We start from the raw sequence: 23,386 nt of genomic DNA, 5'->3' as shown, positions 1-23,386 counted from the left end.
AGGTAGAACAGAAATTACCAGAAGCAGTGAACAGTTATCACTTAATGGGTATAAAATATCTATTTAGGGGGGCGCCTGGGTGGCGCAGTTGTTAAGCGTCTGCCTTCAGCTCAGGGCGTGATCCCGGCGTTCTGGGATCGAGCCTCACATCAGGCTCCTCCGCTATGAGCCTGCTTCTTCCTCTCCCACTCCCCCTGCTTGCGTTCCCTCTCTCACTGGCTGTCTCTATCTCTGTTAAATAAATAAATAAAATCTTTTAAAAAAAATATCTATTTAGGATGAAGAAAATGTCTAGAAATGGACAGCAGAGATGGTTACAAAATATTCTAGAATGTACTTAATGCCACTCAACTGTACACTTAAAAATGGTTAAAATGGTAAACTTCATGTTATGTATGTTCTACCACAACTTTAAAAAACCCACAAGAGAAACACCTGGGTGGCTCAGTCGGTTAAGCATGTGCCTTCAGGCAAGGTCATGATCCCAGACTACAGGGATTGAGTCCCACATCTGTCTCTTTGCTCAGCAGGGAGCCTGCTTCTCCCTGCTTGTGCTCTCTTTCTTTGACAAATAAATAAAATCTTAAAAAAAAAAAAAAAAAGGCGGGGGCACCTACGTGGCTCAGACGGTTAAGCGTCTACCTTCAGCTCAGCTCATGATCCTGGAGTCTGAGGACCGAGTCCTACAGCAGTCTCCCTGCTCAGTGGGGAGTCTGCTTTTCCCTCTGCCCTTCACCCTGCTTGTGCTCTCACCCGCTTGCTCTCAAATATTTTTAAAAGTTTAAAATAAAAATAAATTTTAAAAAACCCACTATACTTTGCCACTACACATTCACCAGAAGAGCTAAAATGAAAAAGAAGAAATATACTAAGTTCTGGCAGGAATGCTGAGCAACCTCAATTCTTATTCACTGGTGGTGGAAGAATAAGTTGATAAAACCATGTGAGGATTTATACTAATGCTAAACATATGTGGCACCTGGCTGTCTCAGTTGGTTAAGTGTCTGCCTTAGGCTCAGGTCAGGGTCCTGGGATCAAGCCCCACATCTGACTCCCTGCAGTGCTGGGAGCCTGCTTCTCCCTCTCCCTCTGCCTGTTGCTTCCCCTGCTAGTGTGAGCAAGCGCGCGCACGCGCACTCTCTCTCTCTCTGTCAAAAAAACAAATAAAAATAAATAAATAAAACAGGATTCTAGACTAGAAAACATTACTTCACAAAACCACTGCATATATTTCTAATTTTGATATTTATGACTTAATCTTTTCTTTCCTATTAAGTCAGAGTGGTTCTTCTCTTTAAATAATGTCATTCTCACTTACCTGCACTCTGATGTTCTTGGGGAAAAAAATATATGTGCCATTGATTCCAGGTACACCCATGTCAGTGTTCAATTAGCCAATCAAATGTAAAAACAAATAAAAACTATGCCACACATGGAAAAGTTGGAGGATTTGTAAGTGTTTAGGTTGGAATTATGTGTTAGGTAATATCATTAAGGAAAAAGTTATTTTGGTCGGGGCCTAGAAAAGTACCTGAAAACAGAAGACAGTCAGTGACACTTAGTTAATGCCTAAATAAAGGAGAAGGGAATTCTTGGAAGGATATAAAGAATTTTTTCTCCAAATGTTTGAAGGACAGTCACGTCAGGAGGGTGTGAATTGATTCTGCCCTCTACAACTACAATTACTTTAAAAAAAAAAAAAAAAAAAAGTGGGGGCAAACTTACAAAAGAGGGTGCACAAAGATAGAAAGATATAAATTTCAACTTATACAATATAAGCAGTGATCCAATAATGGAATTAGCTGCCTCAAAAATTTGTGGGGGCGCCTGGGTGGCACAGCGGTTAGGCGTCTGCCTTTGGCTCAGGGCGTGATCCCGGCGGTACGGGATCAAGCCCCACGTCAGGCTCCTCCACTGTGAGCCTGCTTCTTCCTCTCCCACTCCCCCTGCTTGTGTTCCCTCTCTCGCTGGCTGTCTCTATCTCTGTCAAATAAATAAATAAAATCTTTAAAAAAAAAAAATGTTGTGAAACCAAAACAGATAAAAACAAAAAAGACTATGTGTTGACAAAGATGTAACAGGAACTCCTGTACACTGCTGGTAGAAGTGTAAATGGTATTATCATTTCTGAAAAATCCTGGAACTGCCTATTTGAAAAACTAAAACTAAAATACAGCAATTCTATGCCCCAGCAATTGTACTTCTAGACATATAACACAGAAATTAGTGCACATGTGCACCCAAAATTATTTTCAAGAATATTCACAGTAGCTTTATTACTAATCGTTAAAACTAAAAACAATCTAAACATCCATCAACAGAACAATATTGGATTTGTGGAGAGAGGCAAAAAGAATGTACGGATTCTATTGTGAATGACTGTTTAATAGCTAATATAAAAGGAAATTAGGTTTTTCTTTTTTCTGTTTATTTATTTGTCAGAGAGAGAGAAGGGGGGGGTAGAGAGCATGCACAAGCAGGGGGAGCGGCAGGCAGAGGAAGAAGCAGGCTCCCTGCTGAGCAAGGAGCCCAACACGGGACTCAGCCCCAGGACCCTGGGAACATGACCTGAGCCGAAGGCAGACACTTAAAAAACTGAGCCACCCAGGCTTCCCAGAAAAGTTTTAAGATGAAAAAAATTAGTTGGAGTTGGCAATTACAATGTACACTGCAGGTAAAATTCCAGGAGCCAGGGTGATCTAAAGGTGTGGAACTAAGAAATCAAATGTAAGCTAGATATATAACTAGCTTTCAAAATAATCAATATTACATGGAAACAGAACACAAAGAATAAAACCATAAGAACAGAATACCTGGAAATACCATTATTTAATAAATGGCTGAATACATTAGAAGGAACCAATGAAGATGACTGGGGAAAAAAGGAAAGAATCAGGAGTTAGGAGAACCAGGTGAATGGTAAAATAAAGACCAAGAAAGAAAAAACAGTTTAAACTAGTAGGAGATGGTCAAAAAATAGCATATGTAACAAAGCCTAGATAACGGTCAGTAAATTACAAAGAACCTACTGAGGATCATTAACTGAAGCAATTAAAATGGAATGATTAGGATGTAATCATATTTCAGTGGATTGAGCAGAAAAGAGACAAGGGATAAAAAATTCGTATGTTTAGGGGCGCCTGGGTGGCGCAGTAGTTAAGCGTCTGCCTTCGGCTCAGGGCGTGATCCCGGTGTTGTGGGATCGAGCCCCACATCAGGCTCTTCCGCTATGAGCCTGCTTCTTCCTCTCCCACTCCCCCTGCTTGTGTTCCCTCTCTCGCTGGCTGTCTCTCTGTCAAATAAATAAATAAAATCTTTAAAAAAAAAAAAAAAAACGTATGTTTAAAAAAAAAAACTTTAAATCAACAAAATGGAGACTGGCAAACTTTTTCTGTAGATAGGAAGATAAATGTTTAAGGCTTTGCAGGCCTCATATAGTCCCTTCTTAAATATTCTTATGTACATACAAAATAGGTTGTAGGCCAGATTTACCCAACACCTGCCTAAAAATAATCTGAGCTCCCCAAACAAGCATTTGGAGATAAAGTTTCCATTTTCACAACTGAAAATAATGCTGTTTCTTGGAGCATGCACTTCAAGTTGTTACTTTTTTTTTTCCTTTCAGTGACGGAGTAAGCATTTGTAAATCTGAACCATTTTCTTGATCCAAAGCTCAACCACATTAACACGAAAAAAATGCTGTAACAAAAAAATACACCTGACCCTTTCAGCTAACAAACTCCTCCTCACCCTGGCCCCCAAGGTAATTTTAAAAATAAATTCTCCGGGACGTCTGGGTGGCTCAGTCTGCTAAATGTCCAACACAACACTCTTGATTTCGGCTCAGGTCATTATCTCAGGGTCCTGGAATAGAGCCCCATGTAAGGGACCCCCCCCCCCAGCAGGTAGTCTGCGTGAGGATTCTCTCCTTCTCCCTCTGCCCATCCCCCCACTCAGGCTCACAAGCCCACATGCACACTCTCCAAGTCTCTCTAAAATAAATAAATAAATCTTTTTAAAAAATAAACGTAACAAAAATAAATTCTCCATTATCTAAGGATAGATTAAACTCCTTTTGGATAATGAGCTTAAAAATACTGATAGTGAACTGTTCGAAAAATTTAATTGTGTTGGGTAATAAAGATGATTAGATTGGTTGGAAAATCAGTTACTATAGATGGCATTCACTAGTTACAACTATAAAAGAATACCACCGTGATGTGCAAAAATTGAAAAGAGCACTCACTCCAAAAACGACCTTTAAAAAAAGTGAAGCACTAACTTGTCCATAAACAAGTCAAGGGAAACTCATGCACATGGGGATTCCAAACTCAAAGAATAGTAATGGTTAACGGGTTATGAATTAAGTGGGAAAGAAAAGGAAAAGTACTGGGCTGGGATTTAGTTCTGCCGCACTTGTGTCCTAACATTCCAAATAAGGCAAGTTTCTGATTTCAAGTTCCACATGTAAGAAGCTTGGAAGTTGCCACTATGTCCTAAACAAGTAAAATGCTGAACACACTGAAAAATCAACTCTTCTTGGATCTGTAAGAGAGGTGAAGAGAGGTGAAGACACAGTGTCTACTGAGATAGACAGGTGAATACAGGGGGTCACGGCTTTAGTGTAGCAGAGACTAACAAGTAAAAACCATCTCAGGAACCAGTGCCAGCCAGGGTAGAAAAACCTGAATTGTAACTGACAAATTGCTAGAGGCTCAGTGTGAATAAGTCTAAAAGTTAAAAACTCCACTGGAAAAGAAGAGCTCCCCACTTTTTATGAGTTTTATCCCCAGGAGCTAGACCAGGTTCTCACAGTAGATATCCCCTCATGGAAGAAGGAAAAAACAAGAAAAAAGAACAAAAAACCTGGCAGGGCAGGATGAAGCACTCTGTTCCTAACAATAAGGCCTGACCTCTAGAGAAAGTAATTAACCAGAGACTAACCTGCTAGGGTTTTATCAGAGCCTAACTGACCTGAGTGAACAGAAATATCCAAAAGCTCCTACTTTGAAAAGGTCAATAAAATCAATAAGCCTCTAGGGGCAGCTGGCTTGCTCAGTAGGTAGAGCAGGTGACTTCTGATTTCGGGATTGTGGGTTTGAGTCTCACTCTGGGTGCAGAGATTACTTTAAAACAGTATCTTTAAAAAAAAAAAAAATCAATAAGCCTCTAGCCGGGCTTTAAAAAAAAAAAAAAAAAAGGACACAAATTAATCAAATATGTAGGGGTGCCTGCATGGCTCAAAAGATCAAGCGTCCAACTCTTGGTTTGGCCTCAGGTCATGATCTCAGGGTCCTGGGATCGAGCCCCACATCAGGCTCTGCTCTTAGTGCAGAGTCTGCTTATCCCAATCCCTCCCCATCTACTCCTTCTGCTAGCACATGCCATGCGCACATATACACGTACTTTCTCTCAAATAAAATCTTTTAAAAAAAAAGTATATAATGTGATAATGTATCAGAGGGAATATCACTACAGATCCCATGGACATCAAGAAAATAATAAAGGAGGGGCACCTGGATGGCTCAGTCAGTTGAACGTCTGCCTTTGGCTCAGGTTACGATCCTGGGGTCCTGGGATCGAGCCCCACATCAGGCTCCCTGCTCAGCAGAGAGCCTGCTTCTCCCCCTCCCTCTGCCCTCTCGTACTCTCTCCTCTATCTCAAATAAATAAATTTTTTTTTAAATAGAAGAAAATAATAAAGGAATACTATCAACAATTCTTTGTCCATAAATTTGACAAACCAGATGAAATGGACCAATTCCCTAAAAAAAAAAAAAACAAAAAAAAAAAACTGCCAAACCTCACAAAGGAAACAGGCAATCATAATAGGGCTGTATCTACTAAAGAAATTGAATCAATAACTAATAACCTTCCAAAACAGAAAGCACCAGGCCCAGACAGGTTCACTGGTGAATTTTCCCAACATTTAAGAAAGCCATTTTATCAATTCTCTACAACCTTTCAGAAAATATAAGTAGGGAGAATACTTCCTAACTCATTCTATGAAGCCAGCATTACCCTAATTCCAAAACCAGACAAACGCATTACAAGAAAATGACAAATCATCATCTCTGACGAACAAAGATGCAAAAATCTTGAACAATAGCAAACTGAATCCAACAACATATAAAATGAATTATAGATCTTGACCAAATGGGATTTATCCCAGGTATGCAATGCTGCTTCAACATTCGAAAACCAATTAATGTTATCCATCACATTAGCAGACTTAAAAAGAAAAAAAAAAATCACTTGACTATATCAATAAGAGTCAGGAAAAACATGTGACAAAATCCACCATCCACTTAACGATAAAAACTCAGTAAACTAAGAATAGAAGGGAATTTCCTCAACTCGACTGAGAATATCTAGGAAACACTCAAAAGCTAACATCATACTTAATAGTAAGAAACTAGAAGATTTCCCAGTAAGATCAGGAACAAGGCTCCTCTCATGCTCCTGTTCAACATCATACTGGAAATCTTAGTTAATACAATAAAACAAGAAAAGGAAATAAAAGGAATACAGATTGGTTGGGGAAAAAGAAATAAAACTGTTTTTGTTCACAAATGACAGGATCACCTAGGTAGAAAATCCAGAAGGTTGACAAAAGAACTTCTGGAACTAATAAGCTATTACAGCAAGGTTGCAGAAAGTAAGCTTAACAGACAAAAGTCAATCACTTTCCTATATATCATCAGTGAACATATAGATTTGAAGTTAAAGGGGCGCCTGGGTGGCACAGCGGTTAAGCGTCTGCCTTCGGCTCAGGGCGTGATCCCGGCATTCTGGGATCGAGCCCCACATCAGGCTCCTCCGCTATGAGCCTGCTTCTTCATCTCCCACTCCCCCTGCTGTGTTCCCTCTCTCGCTGGCTGTCTCTATCTCTGTTGAATAAATAAATAAAATCTTTAAAAAAAAAAAAAAAAAAAGATTTGAAGTTAAAAAGAACTGGAAGTTAAAAACAATACTACACTATCAGAAATAGAACACCCTGGCAAAAACTAAGCAAAGAATCAAAGGCTTTGAATGCCATACTCGACGAGTTGGACCTCATAGATATATATAGAACACTACACCCCAGAACCAAAGAATACTCATTCTATTCTAATGCACATGGAACATTCTCAAGAATAGACCATGTTCTGGGACACAAAACAGGTCTCAGCCGATACCAAAAGATTGAAATTATCCCCTGCATATTCTCAGACCACAACGCTCTGAAATTGGAACTCAACCACAAGGAAAAATTTGGAAGAAACTCAAACACTTGGAGACTAAGAACCATCCTGCTCAGGAATGACTCGATAAACCAGGAAATCAAAAATCAAATAAAACAATTTATGGAGACCAATGAGAATGAAAATACAACAGTCCAAAACCTATGGGATACTGCAAAGGCAGTCCTAAGGGGGAAATACATAGCCATCCAAGCCTCACTCAAAAGAATAGAAAAATCTAAAATGCAGTTTTTATATTCTCACCTCAAGAAGCTGGAACAGCAACAGAGGGACAGGCCTAATCCACGCACGAGGAAGCAGTTGACCAAAATTAGAGCTGAAATCAATCAAGCAGAAACCAGAAGTACAGTAGAGCAGATCAACAGGACTAGAAGCTGGTTCTTGGAGAGAATCAATAAAATTGACAGACCACTGGCAAGACTTATCCAAAAGAAAAGAGAAAGGACCCAGATTATTAAAATTATGAATGAAAAAGGAGAGGTCACGACGAACACCATTGAAATTGGAAGGATTATTAGAAATTTTTATCAACAGCTATATGCCAATAAACTAAGCAATCTGGAAGAGATGGAATCCTTCCTGGAAACCTATAAACTACCAAGATTGAAACCGGAAGAAATTGATTCCTTAAACAGGCCAATTAATTATGAAGAAATTGAGTCAGTGATAAACAACCTTCCAAATAACAAAACTCCAGGCCCGGACGGTTTTCCTGGGGAATTCTACCAAACATTCAAAGAAGAAATAATACCTATTCTCCTAAAGCTATTTCAAAAAATAGAAACAGAAGGAAAGCTACCAAACTCATTCTATGAGGCCAATATTACCTTGATCCCCAAACCAGGCAAAGACCCCATCAAAAAGGAGAATTACAGACCGATTTCCCTAATGAATATGGACGCCAAAATCCTCAACAAGATACTTGCTAATAGAATCCAACAGTACATTAAAAGGATTATCCATCACGATCAAGTGGGATTCATACCTGGGATGCAAGCGTGGTTCAATATTCGCAAATCAATCAGCGTGATACATCATATCAACAAGAAAAGACTCAGGAACCATATGATCCTCTCAATCGATGCCGAAAAAGCATTTGACAAAATACAGCATCCTTTCCTGATTAAAACCCTTCAGAGTGTAGGAATAGAAGGTACATTTCTCAATCTCATAAAAGCCATCTATGAAAAGCCTACTGCAAATATTATTCTCAATGGGGAAAAGCTGGAAGCCTTTCCCTTAAGATCAGGAACTCGACAAGGATGCCCACTCTCGCCACTATTATTCAACATAGTACTAGAAGTCCTTGCAACAGCAATCAGACGACAAAAAGGGATCAAAGGTATTCAAATTGGCAAAGAAGAAGTCAAAATGTCTCTCTTTGCAGATGACATGATACTCTATATGGAAAACCCAAAAGAAGCCACTCCCAAACTATTAGAAGTTATAGAGCAATTCAGTAACGTGGCGGGATACAAAATCAATGCTCAGAAATCAGTTGCATTTCTATACACGAATAACGAGACCGAAGAAAGAGAAATTAGGGAATCCATCCCATTTACAATAGCACCAAAAACCATACGTTACCTTGGAATTAACTTAACCAGAGACGTAAAGGACCTATATTCTAGAAACTATAAATCACTCTTGAAAGACATTGAGGAAGACATAAAAAGATGGAAAGATATTCCATGCTCATGGATCGGAAGAATTAACATAGTTAAAATGTCCATGCTACCCAGAGCAATCTACACTTTCAATGCTATCCCGATCAAAATACCAAGGACATTTTTCAAAGAACTGGAACAAACAGTCCTTAAATTTGTATGGAAACAGAAAAGGCCCCGAATCTCCAAGGAACTGTTGAAAAGGAAAAACAAAGCTGGGGGCATCACAATGCCGGATTTCGAGCTGTACTACAAAGCTGTGATCACAAAGACAGCATGGTACTGGCACAAAAACAGACACATAGACCAATGGAACAGAATAGAGAGCCCAGAAATGGACCCTCGGCTCTTTGGGCAACTAATATTTGATAAAGCAGGAAAAAACATCCGGTGGGAAAAAGACAGTCTCTTCAATAAATGGTGCTGGGAAAATTGGACAGCTACATGCAAAAGAATGAAACTTGACCACTCTCTCACACCATACACAAAAATAAACTCCAAATGGATGAAAGACCTCGATGTGAGACAGGAATCCATCAAAATTCTAGAGGAGAACATAGGCAGCAACCTCTACGACATCGGCCAAAGCAACCTTTTTCATGACACATCCCCAAAGGCAAGAGAAACAAAAGATAAAATGAATTTATGGGACTTCATCAAGATTAAAAGTTTCTGCACATCCAAGGAAACAGTCAGAAAAACTAAGAGGCAGCCCACGGAATGGGAGAAGATATTTGCAAATGACACTACAGATAAAGGACTGGTATCCAAGATCTACAAAGAACTTCTCAAACTCAATACACGAGAAACAAATAAACAAATCAAAAAATGGGCAGAAGATATGAACAGACACTTTTCCAATGAAGACATACAAATGGCTAACAGACACATGAAAAAATGTTCAAAATCATTAGCCATCAAGGAAATTCAAATCAAAACCACACTGAGATACCACCTTACGCCAGTTAGAATGGCAAAAATAGACAAGGCAAGAAATAAGAATTGCTGGAGAGGATGTGGAGAAAGGGGATCCCTCCTACATTGTTGGTGGGAATGCAAGTTGGTACAGCCACTCTGGAAAACAGTGTGGAGGTCCCTTAAAAAGTTAAAAATTGAGCTACCCTATGATCCAGCCATTGCACTACTGGGTATTTACCCCAAAGATACAGACGTAGTGAAGAGAGGGCCATATGCACCCCAATGTTCATAGCAGCAATGTCCACAATAGCTAAATCGTGGAAGGAGCCGAGATGCCCTTCAACAGATGACTGGATTAAGAAGTTGTGGTCCATATATACAATGGAATATTACTCAGCTATCAGAAAGAACGAGTTCTCAACATTTGCTACAACATGGACAGCACTGGAGGAGATAATGCTAAGTGAAATAAGTCAAGCAGAGAAAGACAACTATCATATGATTTCTCTCATCTATGGAACATAAGAACTAGGATGATCGGTAGGGGAAGAAAGGGATAAAGAAAGGGGGGTAATCAGTGGGGGAATGGGATAGACTGGTGATGGGTAGTAAGGAGGGCACGTATTGCATGGTGCACTGGGTGTTATACACAACTAATGAATCATCGAGCCTTACATCGGAAACCGGGGATGTACTGTATGGTGACTAACATAATATAATAAAAAATCATTTAAAAAAAATAAAAAAAATAAATAAAAAAAAAAATAAAAACAATACTATGTACATTATCACCCACAAAAATGAAATGCCTAAGTATAAATCTAACAAATTTATGTAGTAGAAGATCGAGCACCTGGCTGGCTTAGTCAGTAGAGTATACGACTCTTGATCTCGGGGCCATGTGTTCAAGCCCCACATCAGGTACAGAGCTCAAAAAAAAAGAAGAAGGAAAAACAAAACAAAACACCCAGCCACCAAAAAAAAAAAAAAAAAAAAAAAGTACAAGATCTCTATGAGGCAAATGATAAAACTCAGATAAAAGAATGAAAGAGCTGAACAGATGACGACGTGATACATACACATATGCGCACGCGCAAACACACACACACACACACACACACACACACACGAATGGATTATTACTCAGTCATAAAAAAGAATGAAATCTTGCCACTTACAACGACATGGATGGAACTAAGCGCAAATTAAGCTAAGTGAAATAAGTCAGAGAAAGACATACCATATGATTTCACTCATAGGTGGAATTTAAGAAACAAAACTGATGAACACAGGGCAAGAGAAAGAAAAATAAAATAAGAAAAACAGAGCGGGAGGCAAACCATAAGAAACTCTTAACTACAGAAAACAAACAGGGTTGCTGGACGAGTTGTGGGTGGGGGATGGGGTAATTGGGTGATGGGTACTAAGGAGGGCACTTGATGTAATGAGCACTGCGTGTTACATGCAACTGATGAGTCACTAAATTCTACCCCAAAAATAATACAACATATGTTAACTTGAATCTGAATAAAACCAAAAAAAAGTAAAAAATAAAAGCTAAATAAATGGAAAGAAATTCCATGTTCATTGACAGACACGCCAAGCCGGCAGTTCTCCCCAACTTGATCTATAGAGTCAATGCAACCACAATCAAAATCCCAGCAAGCTATTTGTGGATACTGATAAACTGATTCTAAGGTTGTATGAAGAAGGAAAAGACCCAGAACAGCCAACACCCAACACAATACCGAAGGAGTGAGAAGTACAAAGTTGGAGGGCTGACACTTCCCAACTTCAAGCTTACTATAGAGTTAAAGTAACCAACACAGTGTGGTAATGGTGAAAGAACAGACAAATAGGTCAATGAACAGACTAGAGAGGCCAGAAATAGGCCCCCATAAATACAGTCACCTGATCTTCGATAAAGGAGCCAAAGACAATACAAAAGAGCAAAGATCATCTTCTCAACAAATGGTACTGGACATCCACATATAAAAAACTGAATCTAGACAAAAACCTTCCACCGTTCACAAAAAATAAATGGATCAAAATGGATGATGAACTGCAATGTAAAACACTAAACTCTAAGACTCCTAAAAGAGATCACAGAAGGAAACCTACATGACCTTAGATATGGTAATGACTTTTTAAATACACCACCAAAGGCAAGATCCATGAAAGAAATAACTGATAGGCTGAACTTCACAAAAATAAACTGCTCTGTGAAAGACAGTTATCAAGAGAAAGAGAGAGAAGCCACAGACTGAAAAAAAATAATCTGCAAAAGCCACATCTGATAGAGGGCTGCTCTTCCAAAATATTCCAAAAAAAAAAAAAAAAAACCTCTTAAAACTTAAGAAAAAAATCTAAATTTAAAACCAAAGGGTCCGGGGCGCCTGGGTAGCACAGCGGTTAAGCATCTGCCTTCGGCTCAGGGCGTGATCCCGGCGTTCTGGGATCGAGCCCCACCATCAGGCTCTTCCGCTATGAGCCTGCTTCTTCCTCTCCCACTTCCCCTGCTTGTGTTCCCTCTCTCGCTGGCTGTCTCTATCTCTGTTGAATAAATAAATAAAATCTTTAAAAAAATAAAAATAAAAATAAAACCACAGGGTCCATTGCGTGAGTGACTCGGTCAGTTAAGGGGCCAACTCTTGATTTCAGCTCAGGTCATGATTTCAAGATTGTGAGATCAAGCCCCACATCAGGCTCCAGGCTCCGTGCCTAAGAGCAGAGCCTGCTTGAGATTCTCTCTCAGGGATCCCTCTCCTTCTGTACCTCCCCCAACTCATGTGCCAAGTAAACATATAAAGTCTTTAAAAAAAAGAAAAAATGTGAACCACAGACTTTAACAGACACCAAACCAAAGAAAATATACAGATGGCAATTAAGTGTATAAAAAGATGGTCTCCATTGCATGTCATCAGAGAATTACAAATTAACATAATGAGATAATAATATACACCTATTAGAATTGCCAAAACCCAGAAAACTGACAACATCAAATGCTGGCAAGGAGATTAGAGCAACAGGAATTCTCATTCACTACTGCTTAGAATGCAAAATAGCACAGCCACTTTGAAAAACAGTTTGGAAATGTTTTACCAATCTAAACATACTCCTACCATATGATTTAGCAATCATGCTCCTTGGTATCTACTCAATCTGAAAACTTGAACATGAATGTTTATAGAAGCTTTATTCATAATTGCCAAAACTTGAAAGCAACCAAGATGCCCTTTAATAGGTGAATGGATAAATAGACTGGTACATCCAGACAATGGAGTATTATTTGGCACTAAAAAGAAATGTGCTACCAAGCCATGAGAAGACATGACGGAGACTTGAATACCTATTACTAGGCGAAAGTCGTCAATGTGAAAAGGTTACATATAGTATGATTCCAACTCTATGACGTTCTGGACAAGGCAAAGCTATAGAGACAATAAAAAGATCAGAAGTTGCCAGAGGTTGGGGAGGGAAGGGAAGGATTAACAGAGCAGAGGATTTTTAAGCAATGAAAATACTGTGTGATACTATAATGGTATATACAGATCATTACGTATTTGTCCAAACTCATAAAATATAAAACATTAAAAATGAGCCCTAAGGTAATCTATAGACTTTAGATGATTATGATGTGTCAATGGTTTATAAATTGTAACTAACATATTACTCTTGGGAGGGGTGTGGATAGGAAGGGATGCAATGCACATGTGGTAGCAGAGAGTACGTGGGAAATCTCTACACCTTCCTCTCAATTTAGCTGTGAACCTAAAACTACTCTAAAAAAACTAAGTCTCTGATTAAAAAATAAGTCACACAAGATCAAATAAAAAAGACAACAACACATCATGCTATCTCAACATGTAAGAATTTTCAGCTTATTTTTTAGTCAACCTGTGGATATTAACTGTCCACAGGGCATTAAATTCTTAAATAGATATGTTTACTTTGAATCCCTTCTGTGCCTCATTTGTTTCAGTTACGATATGAAAGTATTTTCTTTTCCCTTCCCCAATTAATCAAGAGTTCTCTCTATATATATTACCAAGGAACAGTCATGCCTGATCAACAAAATCCTAAGCCTAAAAACGCTAAAACTATAAATCTAAATGAGCAAAAGGTCCCCATCCTGAAAAACCATCTAATTTGCCTACAATTCTAAATCCTAAACCCAACTCCTATTCATTACAAAAAAATGAACTGTCACTTCACAAAATGTAAAAGCGACTGTGGTATATTTCATAGTGGCTTACATTTATCAGTATCTCAGATCAGTAGTCCACACAACCAATATATTAAATCCAAAATCTTCCTTTTACCTCTAAGAACAGAAAGGCTATTACCTACCTTTCAGAAACCTCTTGTTTCAACTGAGGAACTTCACCAAGGGCTGAATCAATATCCATGAAACCAAGAAAGTCCCGTTTTATACTAAGAGAAGGCTTCTCCAAACACTTGCCTGACGTTTCATGACCCCTCAATAAGGGATCTGAATCAGTTAGCTGTATCTCTGACCCCTCACCTTCTGTAAGACGGACCCGCTGACCAGGAGAACTGGGAACACTATTCCCTTCCTGGTCAGAGCTGTTCTTTTGCTTTCCATCCCTCTGGGGCTTACTATTCAGCCCATCATCCCTGAAGCCTTTAGCAAATGGATTGTAATCTATTTTCAGCTGGGTAATCTGAATGTTCTGGTAAGCTGTTACTGCAAAGAATTCGGTCTGTGGAAAGGTAAAAGTGTGGACACCAGGGCCATTTAATTGTATCACTTCAGTAGCCTTTTCTGCAGGCACCAAATGAAGCCTCGGCAGGTACCGATGCATTGAGTGCAAGATGATATGCCCTTCTTGGTCCAGTGTATTGTTGGTAAGTTTGAGTTTATAGAAAGATACTGGTTGATGCATCCAATAATGACCTGTGGAAGGAGATTCTGGATGAATAAAAACCCTCCCCAACACATGGGGCTCAGCCTTCCCACTCGGTTCCCACCAGCGACCATTCCACTTATAACGATGGTTATCCACAGGAGATATATCCATGACAAGGATATACTTCATATTTGAATCTAAACCTGTTATCCAGTAACGACAGTATGGAAACATGCGTCTTCCCTGCTTGGTCAGAATCATCTCTGTGCTTCGATGATAAAATTCATTCCACATACTATTGTTATCCAGGGTGACAGTGATTCCTCCCACAGTACAATCAGCTGGAAGACAAATCTTCCCTTTAGATTTTCCTGGTGATGACACACTGCTAGCCAAAGCACAGGCATCCCGATTAGTAACCAAAATTCCTTGATCAGTTTTGCCATTTCCTGGCTGTTTTAGGATGACAAAAAAGGTAGGTGCTGCTCCTGCCACTGTTCCGCCATCCTGATTAGCCAATATAATCTGCTGTTTCTCCTCCATGATTCCAATGGGAAACTCAGTCGTAAGAGAACTGTAGTCACCACATAGTCACAGTAGCCCTCCCAGCCTGCAACAAAAAACAAACAAAACCCTTTTAATCAGGTGAATGCTTGTTTTGTTATAAATACAAGAATGATTATGTTACCCCAAACTATACTCCTCAACTCTTTGAAGACTTTGCTTCTACCTTTCTCTCATCGCTATAAGGATATTCACTCCAAAATATTTAATTAATTTTTTAAAATTCACTTGAGGGGCGCCTGGGTGGCTCAGTCAGTTAAGCAGCCGATTTTTGATTTCAGCTCAGGTCATGATCTCAGGGTTGTGAGATCGAGCCCCGAGTCAGATTGCTTGGGATTCTCTCTCTCCCTCTGCCCCTCCCCCTGCATTCTCTCTCATAGATAGATAGATAGATAGATAGATAGATAGATAGATAGATAGATATCTCATTTTAATCCAATTACAGTTGACCCTTGAACAACTCAGGGGTTATTACAACCATCGACCTCCCCTATCTGAACACGCAGGTGAAAATCCACATGTAATTTTTGACTCCTCAAACACTTAATTACTCATAGTGTACTGCTGATGCAAGCCTTACCATAATATCAACAGTTGATTAATATATTTTGTATGCTATAGGTATTACATACAGTGCTCCCACAGTAGAGAAAAACTAAGAAAAACCTAAATAAGAAAATATATTTGCTGTACTGTACTGTATCAAAAAATGGATTAAAAGATAGGAAAAGCAAACACCTATGAAAATGTACATAATATCAGAAGAAGAGAAATGCAAATTAAAAGCATCTTGACACTGTTTTTTACCCTATCACTCCAGCAAAAATCAAAATTTGGTTGAGGTGTTGGAAAGGTTTTAAGTCAACCAGCATTCTCTTCTAACAAGATGCTGAGACTATAAAACAACAGAATATCTATGATAGAGAACATGAAAGTATCAAAAGTACAAATGCATATACCCTATAAAACATCAGTTCTTCTAATACCTTATCTTAAATATGTACATGCACGCACAGACACACATCCATGATAAGTGATGCATACAAGATTCTTCCCTGTATTTCCCTGTATAATAGCAAAAGACTTTGGGGGTGTGGGAGAATCCATCAAGAAAGACTGGTTAAATGCTGCTACATCCATAGAATGGAATATTCTGCAGCTAAAATAGAGTATGGACTCATACTTTACAAGATATATTAAGGGCAAAATATTCCAAAGAGAGGTAGATTATGCTACACTTCTTTATAAAAACAAAAAACCAAAGAAAAGAATATATATGTATTTGCCTGACATATATAGACTATTTATAAATATAGGAAAAGAACTAGTAGTGTTGGCTGTATCAAGGGAAAACTGGGAGGATGGGAAAAACACGTTCTACATTTTTTATCTTGTGAATATACAACCTACTCAGGAAAAGGTTAAAATTGGTTAATTTTTTAAAGTTATAATGAAAAATCCCACATATATTATATGATTTCATTTATATGTAATGTCCAAAATAAGCAAATCTGTAGAGACAGAAAGTAGATTAGTGGTTGCGAGGGGAAGGAGAGAGGGATAACTAGGATAACTGCTAATGGGTATGGAGGGGGTTTCTTTTGGGGGTGACAGAAATGTTCAGGAACTAAAACCAGTGAAATGTACTCTTTAAAATGGTAATTTTTTTTAAAGATTTTATTTATTTATGTGACAGAGACAGCCAGCGAGAGAGGGAACACAGCAGGGGAGAGGGAGAGGAAGAAGCAGACTCCCAGTGGAGGAGCCCGATGCGGGACTCGATCCCGGAACGACGGGATCACGCCCTGAGCCAAAGGCAGACGCTTAATGACTGCGCTACCCAGGCACCCCTAAAATGGTAAATTTTTGTTATGTGACTTATATCTCAATAAAAAGTTATAAAGAAATCTCAGGTTGTTATATTTAACTGATGTGCTAAATTACCTAAATATTCTACAAGATATAAAGTTATCTCCAATTAGCTTCTACACAAAAAGGAAGATGCTACATCACTACTCCTGTTTAAATGGGTCAGTAATTTTGATTAATCAAATCCGTCTTTTATTGGTTCTCCTCATTTTAATTAAAAAGTCTAATTTTATCTTTCATCAGGGTTACTGACAAGCAGCAAAATCATATGATCTGAACTTTACCTCTTCTTAGAGAACTGACCACATGACCAAACAAAGCTCTAAAATTTAAAATATTCACAATTAGCTTGAGGATAATAGATATTTTAAAAGTCAAGACTTTAAAATAAGGTTGGCTACTGTTTCCTATTATGGCTAGACATAAAAATAGAAACCCACTTCCTTACACTAAAGCACTAATACCCAGGAAAGATTCAAAAAAAAAAAAATCTCTTCTCCAATTTGAAGCTTATTTTTAAGAGATAAAATTTAGGGTGATTCTTTCCAAAAGCTTCTTCAGGCTTAAGGCAATTAAGCTTATTTCCTAAAACTAACAAGTTTAGGCAATGCCTATCAGAGATTGATAAAGCAAAATTTAAACAGACTTACAAATCAAAATTAAGGGGCACCTGGGTGGCTCTGTTGGTTAAGCATCTGCCCTCCGCTCAGGTCATGATGTCAGGGTCCTGGGATCAAGCCCCACATCGAGCTCTCTGCTCAGCCGGGAGCCTGCTTCTCCCTCTCGTCTACCTGCCGCTCTCCTTGCTTGTGCTCTCTCTCTTGACTGCTCTCTCTCTCTCAAATAAATAAAATATTTTTTAAAAAATCAAAATTAAGGTAACTGTAAAAATAGTAAAGCTTAGAGAGTTCACAAAAATACCTATACAATGGCATATATAACTCAATGCAAAATCCTGTACAAATTTCAAAGTTTTTCTCACAAACCACCAACTATTTTTGCAAGGAATTATGTAAAACATTCTTTTTAAGTACACTTAAATAGAACTAAGGTGGCAAACAACTACCTGAAAAAAATTTTAGATATTCCAAACCTATGAATAAAGGATTCAAAATTTCTTAAACATTATCTTCTATAATATTAAAATCTTATTTTTAGGGGCACCTGGGTGGCACAGCGGTTATGCGTCTGCCTTCGGCTCAGGGTGTGATCCCGGCGTTGCGGGATCGAGCCCCACATCAGGCTCCTCCGCTATGAGCCTGCTTCTTCCTCTCCCACTCCCCCTGCTTGTGTTCCCTCTCTCACTGGCTGTCTCTATCTCTGTCAAATAAATAAATAAAATCTTAAAAAAAAAAATCTTATTTTTCAGATTACAAGTGAAACCAGGACAAAGAAATTTTAACAAATGCTTTAAAAACCACTCTTAAGGGGAACCTGGGTGGCTCAGTCCATTAAGCATCTGACTCTTGATTTCAGCTCAGGTCAGAATCTGTTTGTGAGGGGCGCCTGGGTGGCACAGCGGTCAGGCGTCTGCCTTCGGCTCAGGGCGTGATCCCGGCGATCTCGGATCGAGCCCCACATCAGGCTCCTCCGCTATGAGCCTGCTTCTTCCTCTCCCACTCCCCCTGCTTGTGTTCCCTCTCTCGCTGGCTGTCTCTATCTCTGTCAAATAAATAAAATCTTTAAAAAAAAAAAAAGAATCTGTTTGTGAAACAGAGCCTGCCTAAGATTCTTCCTCTTCCTCTGCACACACCCCCCAAAATATAAAGTGCTCTTAAAAATCTATGAAATGTCAAAGATTAAACTGATAGAAATCCCATTCAGTGTTACAGAATGCACTGAGTAAATTTTATGCTAACTTCATACACACATTTCAAATTTTTCTTTTTGCCTGAACAAAAAAATTAAGTGCAGAAAAGTCAGCCTGCTGTATTTGAACTCTGCACAGATAATATAAAAACAATGTAAAAATGTGTATGAAGACAGGAAAAAGAACTTTCAGACTTATGATTTGTGTAAGGTCTTTTTTTTAAAAACCCACCAAACTATTCCATGAGTTGATGAAAATGCATAAAACCAAAAACCTAATTTATGACCAAAACAATCTCTATTTCTTGAACTATATACTGCAACTAGTATAGAAACAAGAAATTGAGTTCTTATTCCATACCAATCTTCAAGCACAGGGTCTACTATAAGCATGCCTACACTTCTGGGATCTATATAGGATCTTAAAATAACAGGATATTCAACTATTCAGCTACTTCAGACACACAAATAATACTCGAAAGTCTAAGGCTTTAACCAATTACAAAAATCAAATGTACTTTAGGAAGGGTTAGGTTACTCATGAAGAAATAAATCTATTCCCAGCAAGATTCTAAAAATACCTTAAGTTTGGCTCTCTAAAAGCTTTAAGAAGACAACAGTTTTGGTACACTTACAGCTCAACATTTTAAAAATCTCAGTTCAGCTTTTGAGTATCAAGTATTTACCTATGTAACTACAATAATGAGCCAAGGAAGTAAGTTTAGGTAGTGGATCTGACATTCCAAAAAAGTCCCATCAGAACACACACACACACACACACACACACACACAGGCTTTGAGAGAGAATGCTGTTTTCAGATAAATAATGTGGCAAGTGCCATAAACTGTTACAATTTCAGAGTCCTTATTCTAAATGTCTTTTCACCAATGACCTCTTTGGGAAATGTTTAACTACTAAAGCCATGACCCTCACACAACTTACAAAATACACCAGTTAGTTTACTAGGTAGTTACCTAATACAATGATTCATGTACTGCTCCCTGCCCCTCCACTTCCCCCTCCAAAAAGGCGCCCAATCAAAATAACATTACTTTAAAAACACAAAATATTCAAATGCTGGTCAACCTATTCTGAATGCTTTCAAAGTTGCTAAAAATAACCATAACCTTTCAGACAATAAATGCATTACTGTATGGTAGGCACCAAGATGTTAGTTTGTTCCCTAACATAATCATTCACTACAAAAAATAAAAATAAACACTCACTACAAAAATACGGTTTAAGTTAAATTAAGTTTCTGAAACACAAATTGTAAGAGAACGGGTTCATTCTAATATCGTTATTTACCAATATACAATGGGCCCAGAAATCCAAAGAATCTCAAAAACAGAATTTGGGGAGCGCCTGGGTGGCTCTGTCGTTAAGCGTCTGCCTTCGGCTCAGGTCATGATCCCGGGGTTCTGGGATCAAGCCCCCAGTCTGGGCTCCCTGCTCCGGGGAGCCTGCTCCTCCCTCTCCCTCTGCCCCTCCCCCTGCTTGTGCGCCAATTCTCTGTCAATTAAATAAATTAATTAAAAATCTTTGAAAAAAAACAGAATTCGGATATAATCAGAAAACATGACAGCAAAACGGTGGCAGAAACAGTAAAACAGCCAACCATCGATTCTTAATCATGTTGATTTTAATAATTAAGTGATAGTTGCGACCTATTAGTAAGCACTTACTTTGGATCGAACAAAGTATTTTATAATCACATTTTATAATCACCACAATCCTGTAAAGTAAATCGCAAAATACTACCTGAAATACATTAGGTTTTAAGGCACAAAACTGCATTTGCCTAAGACATTACGCCCCATCGCTTCTCTTCCCAGATACCACTAATTAATACTGACACCAGGAGCATTTTTTATTCCTAGGAATGGTCCATTAACTACAACTTGGGATAAGCAAGCTCTCAGGTCCCAGCAGTTGCATAAAAGCAGAATGTGAAGAACTAATTTTTATGGCAGAAACGGACAGTAATCAAACAGCCACTCTACCCTAGAACAAGTATGGCAAAGTACCCAGGGCACTGAATTTCCTCAAGTCCTAAGCATGTGTTTTTTGTTAGATGAACTCAACCCGCTCTACCACACAACCGCTGGAAACATAATCATTCGGAAGCAAGAAGCACGAGCACTGATCCCATACCCTTGTAAGTGAAAAGGCCTCCCGCTAGTTCCAGCTGGAGCCCTGGAAGAGCAGTCGCCGTCGACTATCAAGGCCCCAAAATCACCGCTTTTTAAATGCAGAGGCTAGCTGGCCGACAACCACGTGAAAAAATGCCGCAAGGAAAGCTCTTCCGGAGAAGAGGAGTCCCGACAGATCACGTGCCGCCGGCCGGAACCTGCCGAATGCTCGGCGGGATCCAGTCGCATTCTGTTACCGTGGAGACTACAGAACCAGCCACCCTGCCCTCTCGGGCCAGCCCCCTTCCCAGCAGTCGTCACGCCGCCTCCAGGCACTTTCCCTGCAGCCTAGCCGCGGCGTCGCGCCCTAAAAGAAGAGGGACAGCAGGCAGTGTTTGCCAGGGATTACGCGGCAGAAGCCTGAGAACCTTCACAACACCCACTGGGGCCGCGCGGGTGGGCTCGAGAGTTCCCTTGATCCACGTGTTTGCTCCGGCGACGCGAACCCTGAGAGTGGTCTTCTCTCCGAGAAAGCTGTACTTTGGTCACTCACGTTGTTCTGCCATCAGTCACCCCTCCTTTAAGACCTCCTTCACCCATCCCGGCTCGCACCCTCCCCAGGAGGAGGCACCCCCAGGGTTCCAAAACCAAAGCAAAAATCTTCACAGCAAGACATTACCATTTTCCACTCTCAGCCCAGTCTGAAACGATCTCTAACTTCTCCACACTCTTCGCACATAGATCCCTCAACTTTGGTTACTGGTGCTCGAATAGATTTAGTTATATCCCAGACCGACCTATCACTGAGAGCAGAGACCTACTTGACAATTTCACAGACGCGGGAAACCTCCCAGAGAACTAGCCAAAGGCTGGCCACAGAGGGAAAAAGAAAATAACACCTGCTCTTCCCACCTGTTTTCCCCGCCCTCATTTCTGCACTTACTAGCCACCGGTCCTTTGTTTACCAAGTTCCCACTCCTGTACGGCTCACTTCCTCGCCCTCCTTCTTTATTAAACTCACGCGCGGTCCTGCCTCAAACAACTTGCCCGGAAATTACATGGTAAAAGGACGTTTACACAGGTGTCAAAACGCTACACACAGCTCCTTAAAAAGCGACGTCAGCACCGTTTCCCTCAGTTTTGGAACCCCGAGCCCTGAGCTCTAAAATGCAAAGCGTACAAGCACAGCTCTCGACCTAAAGCCCCGCGCGGCGCTGAAAGTCATCACGCGGATCGTACCATGCGGTGCGGCACCCCACGCACGCGAGGGCAGGGCCGCGCCAAGGGCGCTTCTCACCCCGCCCGCCTCGTGGCTTCTCTCTCTGGCGTCGATGTTCCCAGTCAGATCGCTGCGCGACGCGGAAGTGAGGCCGGGGACGCGCGCGAGGTGACATGCGCAGCCTCGCTCAGGGGGCCACAGGCGCGCGCCAAAGGCAGCCCCGCGCAAGGCCCGGCCTGGCCCGGGCGTGCGAAGATCGCACAGCGGAACGCTTCTCACGCTGTTCAAATCCGCAAGCGCTTCAAACTCTCAAAAAACTCCAATCGGGCCAGTACTAAAGCGACGCCCTCCACCCAGGCCCGAGAGTTACCGTGCGGGGCGTGGTCGGCCTCACCCGGAGTCCTTCACATCCCGCTGGGGGCGGGTTATTCTGTTCGGTTCGCAGACCGTGTGTCCGCTCCAGCTGAAGAGCCTGCGCGCGCACCGGACGTCCACGTCACCGCGCACGCGCTCCTACCCGCTCAGAGCCCGCCGCGCAAGCGCAAAAGGAGGCGCGAGCAGCGCCTCCCTCGCCCCTCCCCCAACACCAGGAGGCCAAACGGCCCCGGAGCAGCGACAAGACCCTTGGGACCCGCCCCTGGAGCTCAAGCCGCTGCTTTTCCGGGTCCAAGAAACTGATAAAAGCCTAATGAAGCTTCCAGAATCAAGAACGTTGAGAGCGGAAGAAGGCACCCCAATTCCCTCAGCCTCGCACACGAAGGCTTCGTGAAAACTGTGAAACCTTTGCCCGCGGGCTTTCTCAACTGTGCCCTCCACCGTTTCCCTCGGGCTCCTTAGCGGCCCCGCCCCTGCCGCACCCAGTCCCACCCACATCTGGCTCCACAGCCTCGGGGGCTTCACAAGCTCGTCAAATGAATCCGCGATCTTCCTCCCTACGGTGCTGTGGGTTTTGATAGCGCCAGACCGTCGGAAAACCTTGAAGAAAAAACTCTGAGGAACGGGTGGTCGAGTGTGCAAAATCCACGATCGAAGAACACCAGGAATGTAGGAAGGAGACCGAAAACTCCACTACCAAGTAGGAAGGGAAGAAGA

General features: G+C 40.6%; 1 protein-coding gene across 1 annotated transcript in view; it reads right to left on the bottom strand.

Annotated features, from left to right (window-relative positions):
* The window catches only part of MGA (MAX dimerization protein MGA), a 105,732-nt gene extending 82,925 nt beyond the window's left edge, over positions 1 to 22,807 (bottom strand). Inside the window, exons 1-2 of the mRNA XM_008702223.2 lie at positions 22,665 to 22,807; positions 14,180 to 15,310 (exon numbers count right to left, since the gene is read on the bottom strand). Coding sequence (XP_008700445.2) covers positions 14,180 to 15,243 — 1,064 coding nt within the window. The 5' untranslated portion in view covers positions 15,244 to 15,310; positions 22,665 to 22,807. The remainder of the gene's footprint in view (positions 1 to 14,179; positions 15,311 to 22,664) is intronic.
* Positions 22,808 to 23,386: the final 579 nt, after the last annotated feature.

The sequence above is a fragment of the Ursus maritimus genome, unplaced genomic scaffold, assembly GCF_017311325.1.
Source record: "Ursus maritimus isolate PB19 unplaced genomic scaffold, ASM1731132v1 scaffold_35, whole genome shotgun sequence".
Lineage (NCBI taxonomy): Eukaryota > Metazoa > Chordata > Mammalia > Carnivora > Ursidae > Ursus > Ursus maritimus.
This window is presented reverse-complemented; position numbering and strand designations above follow the sequence as displayed.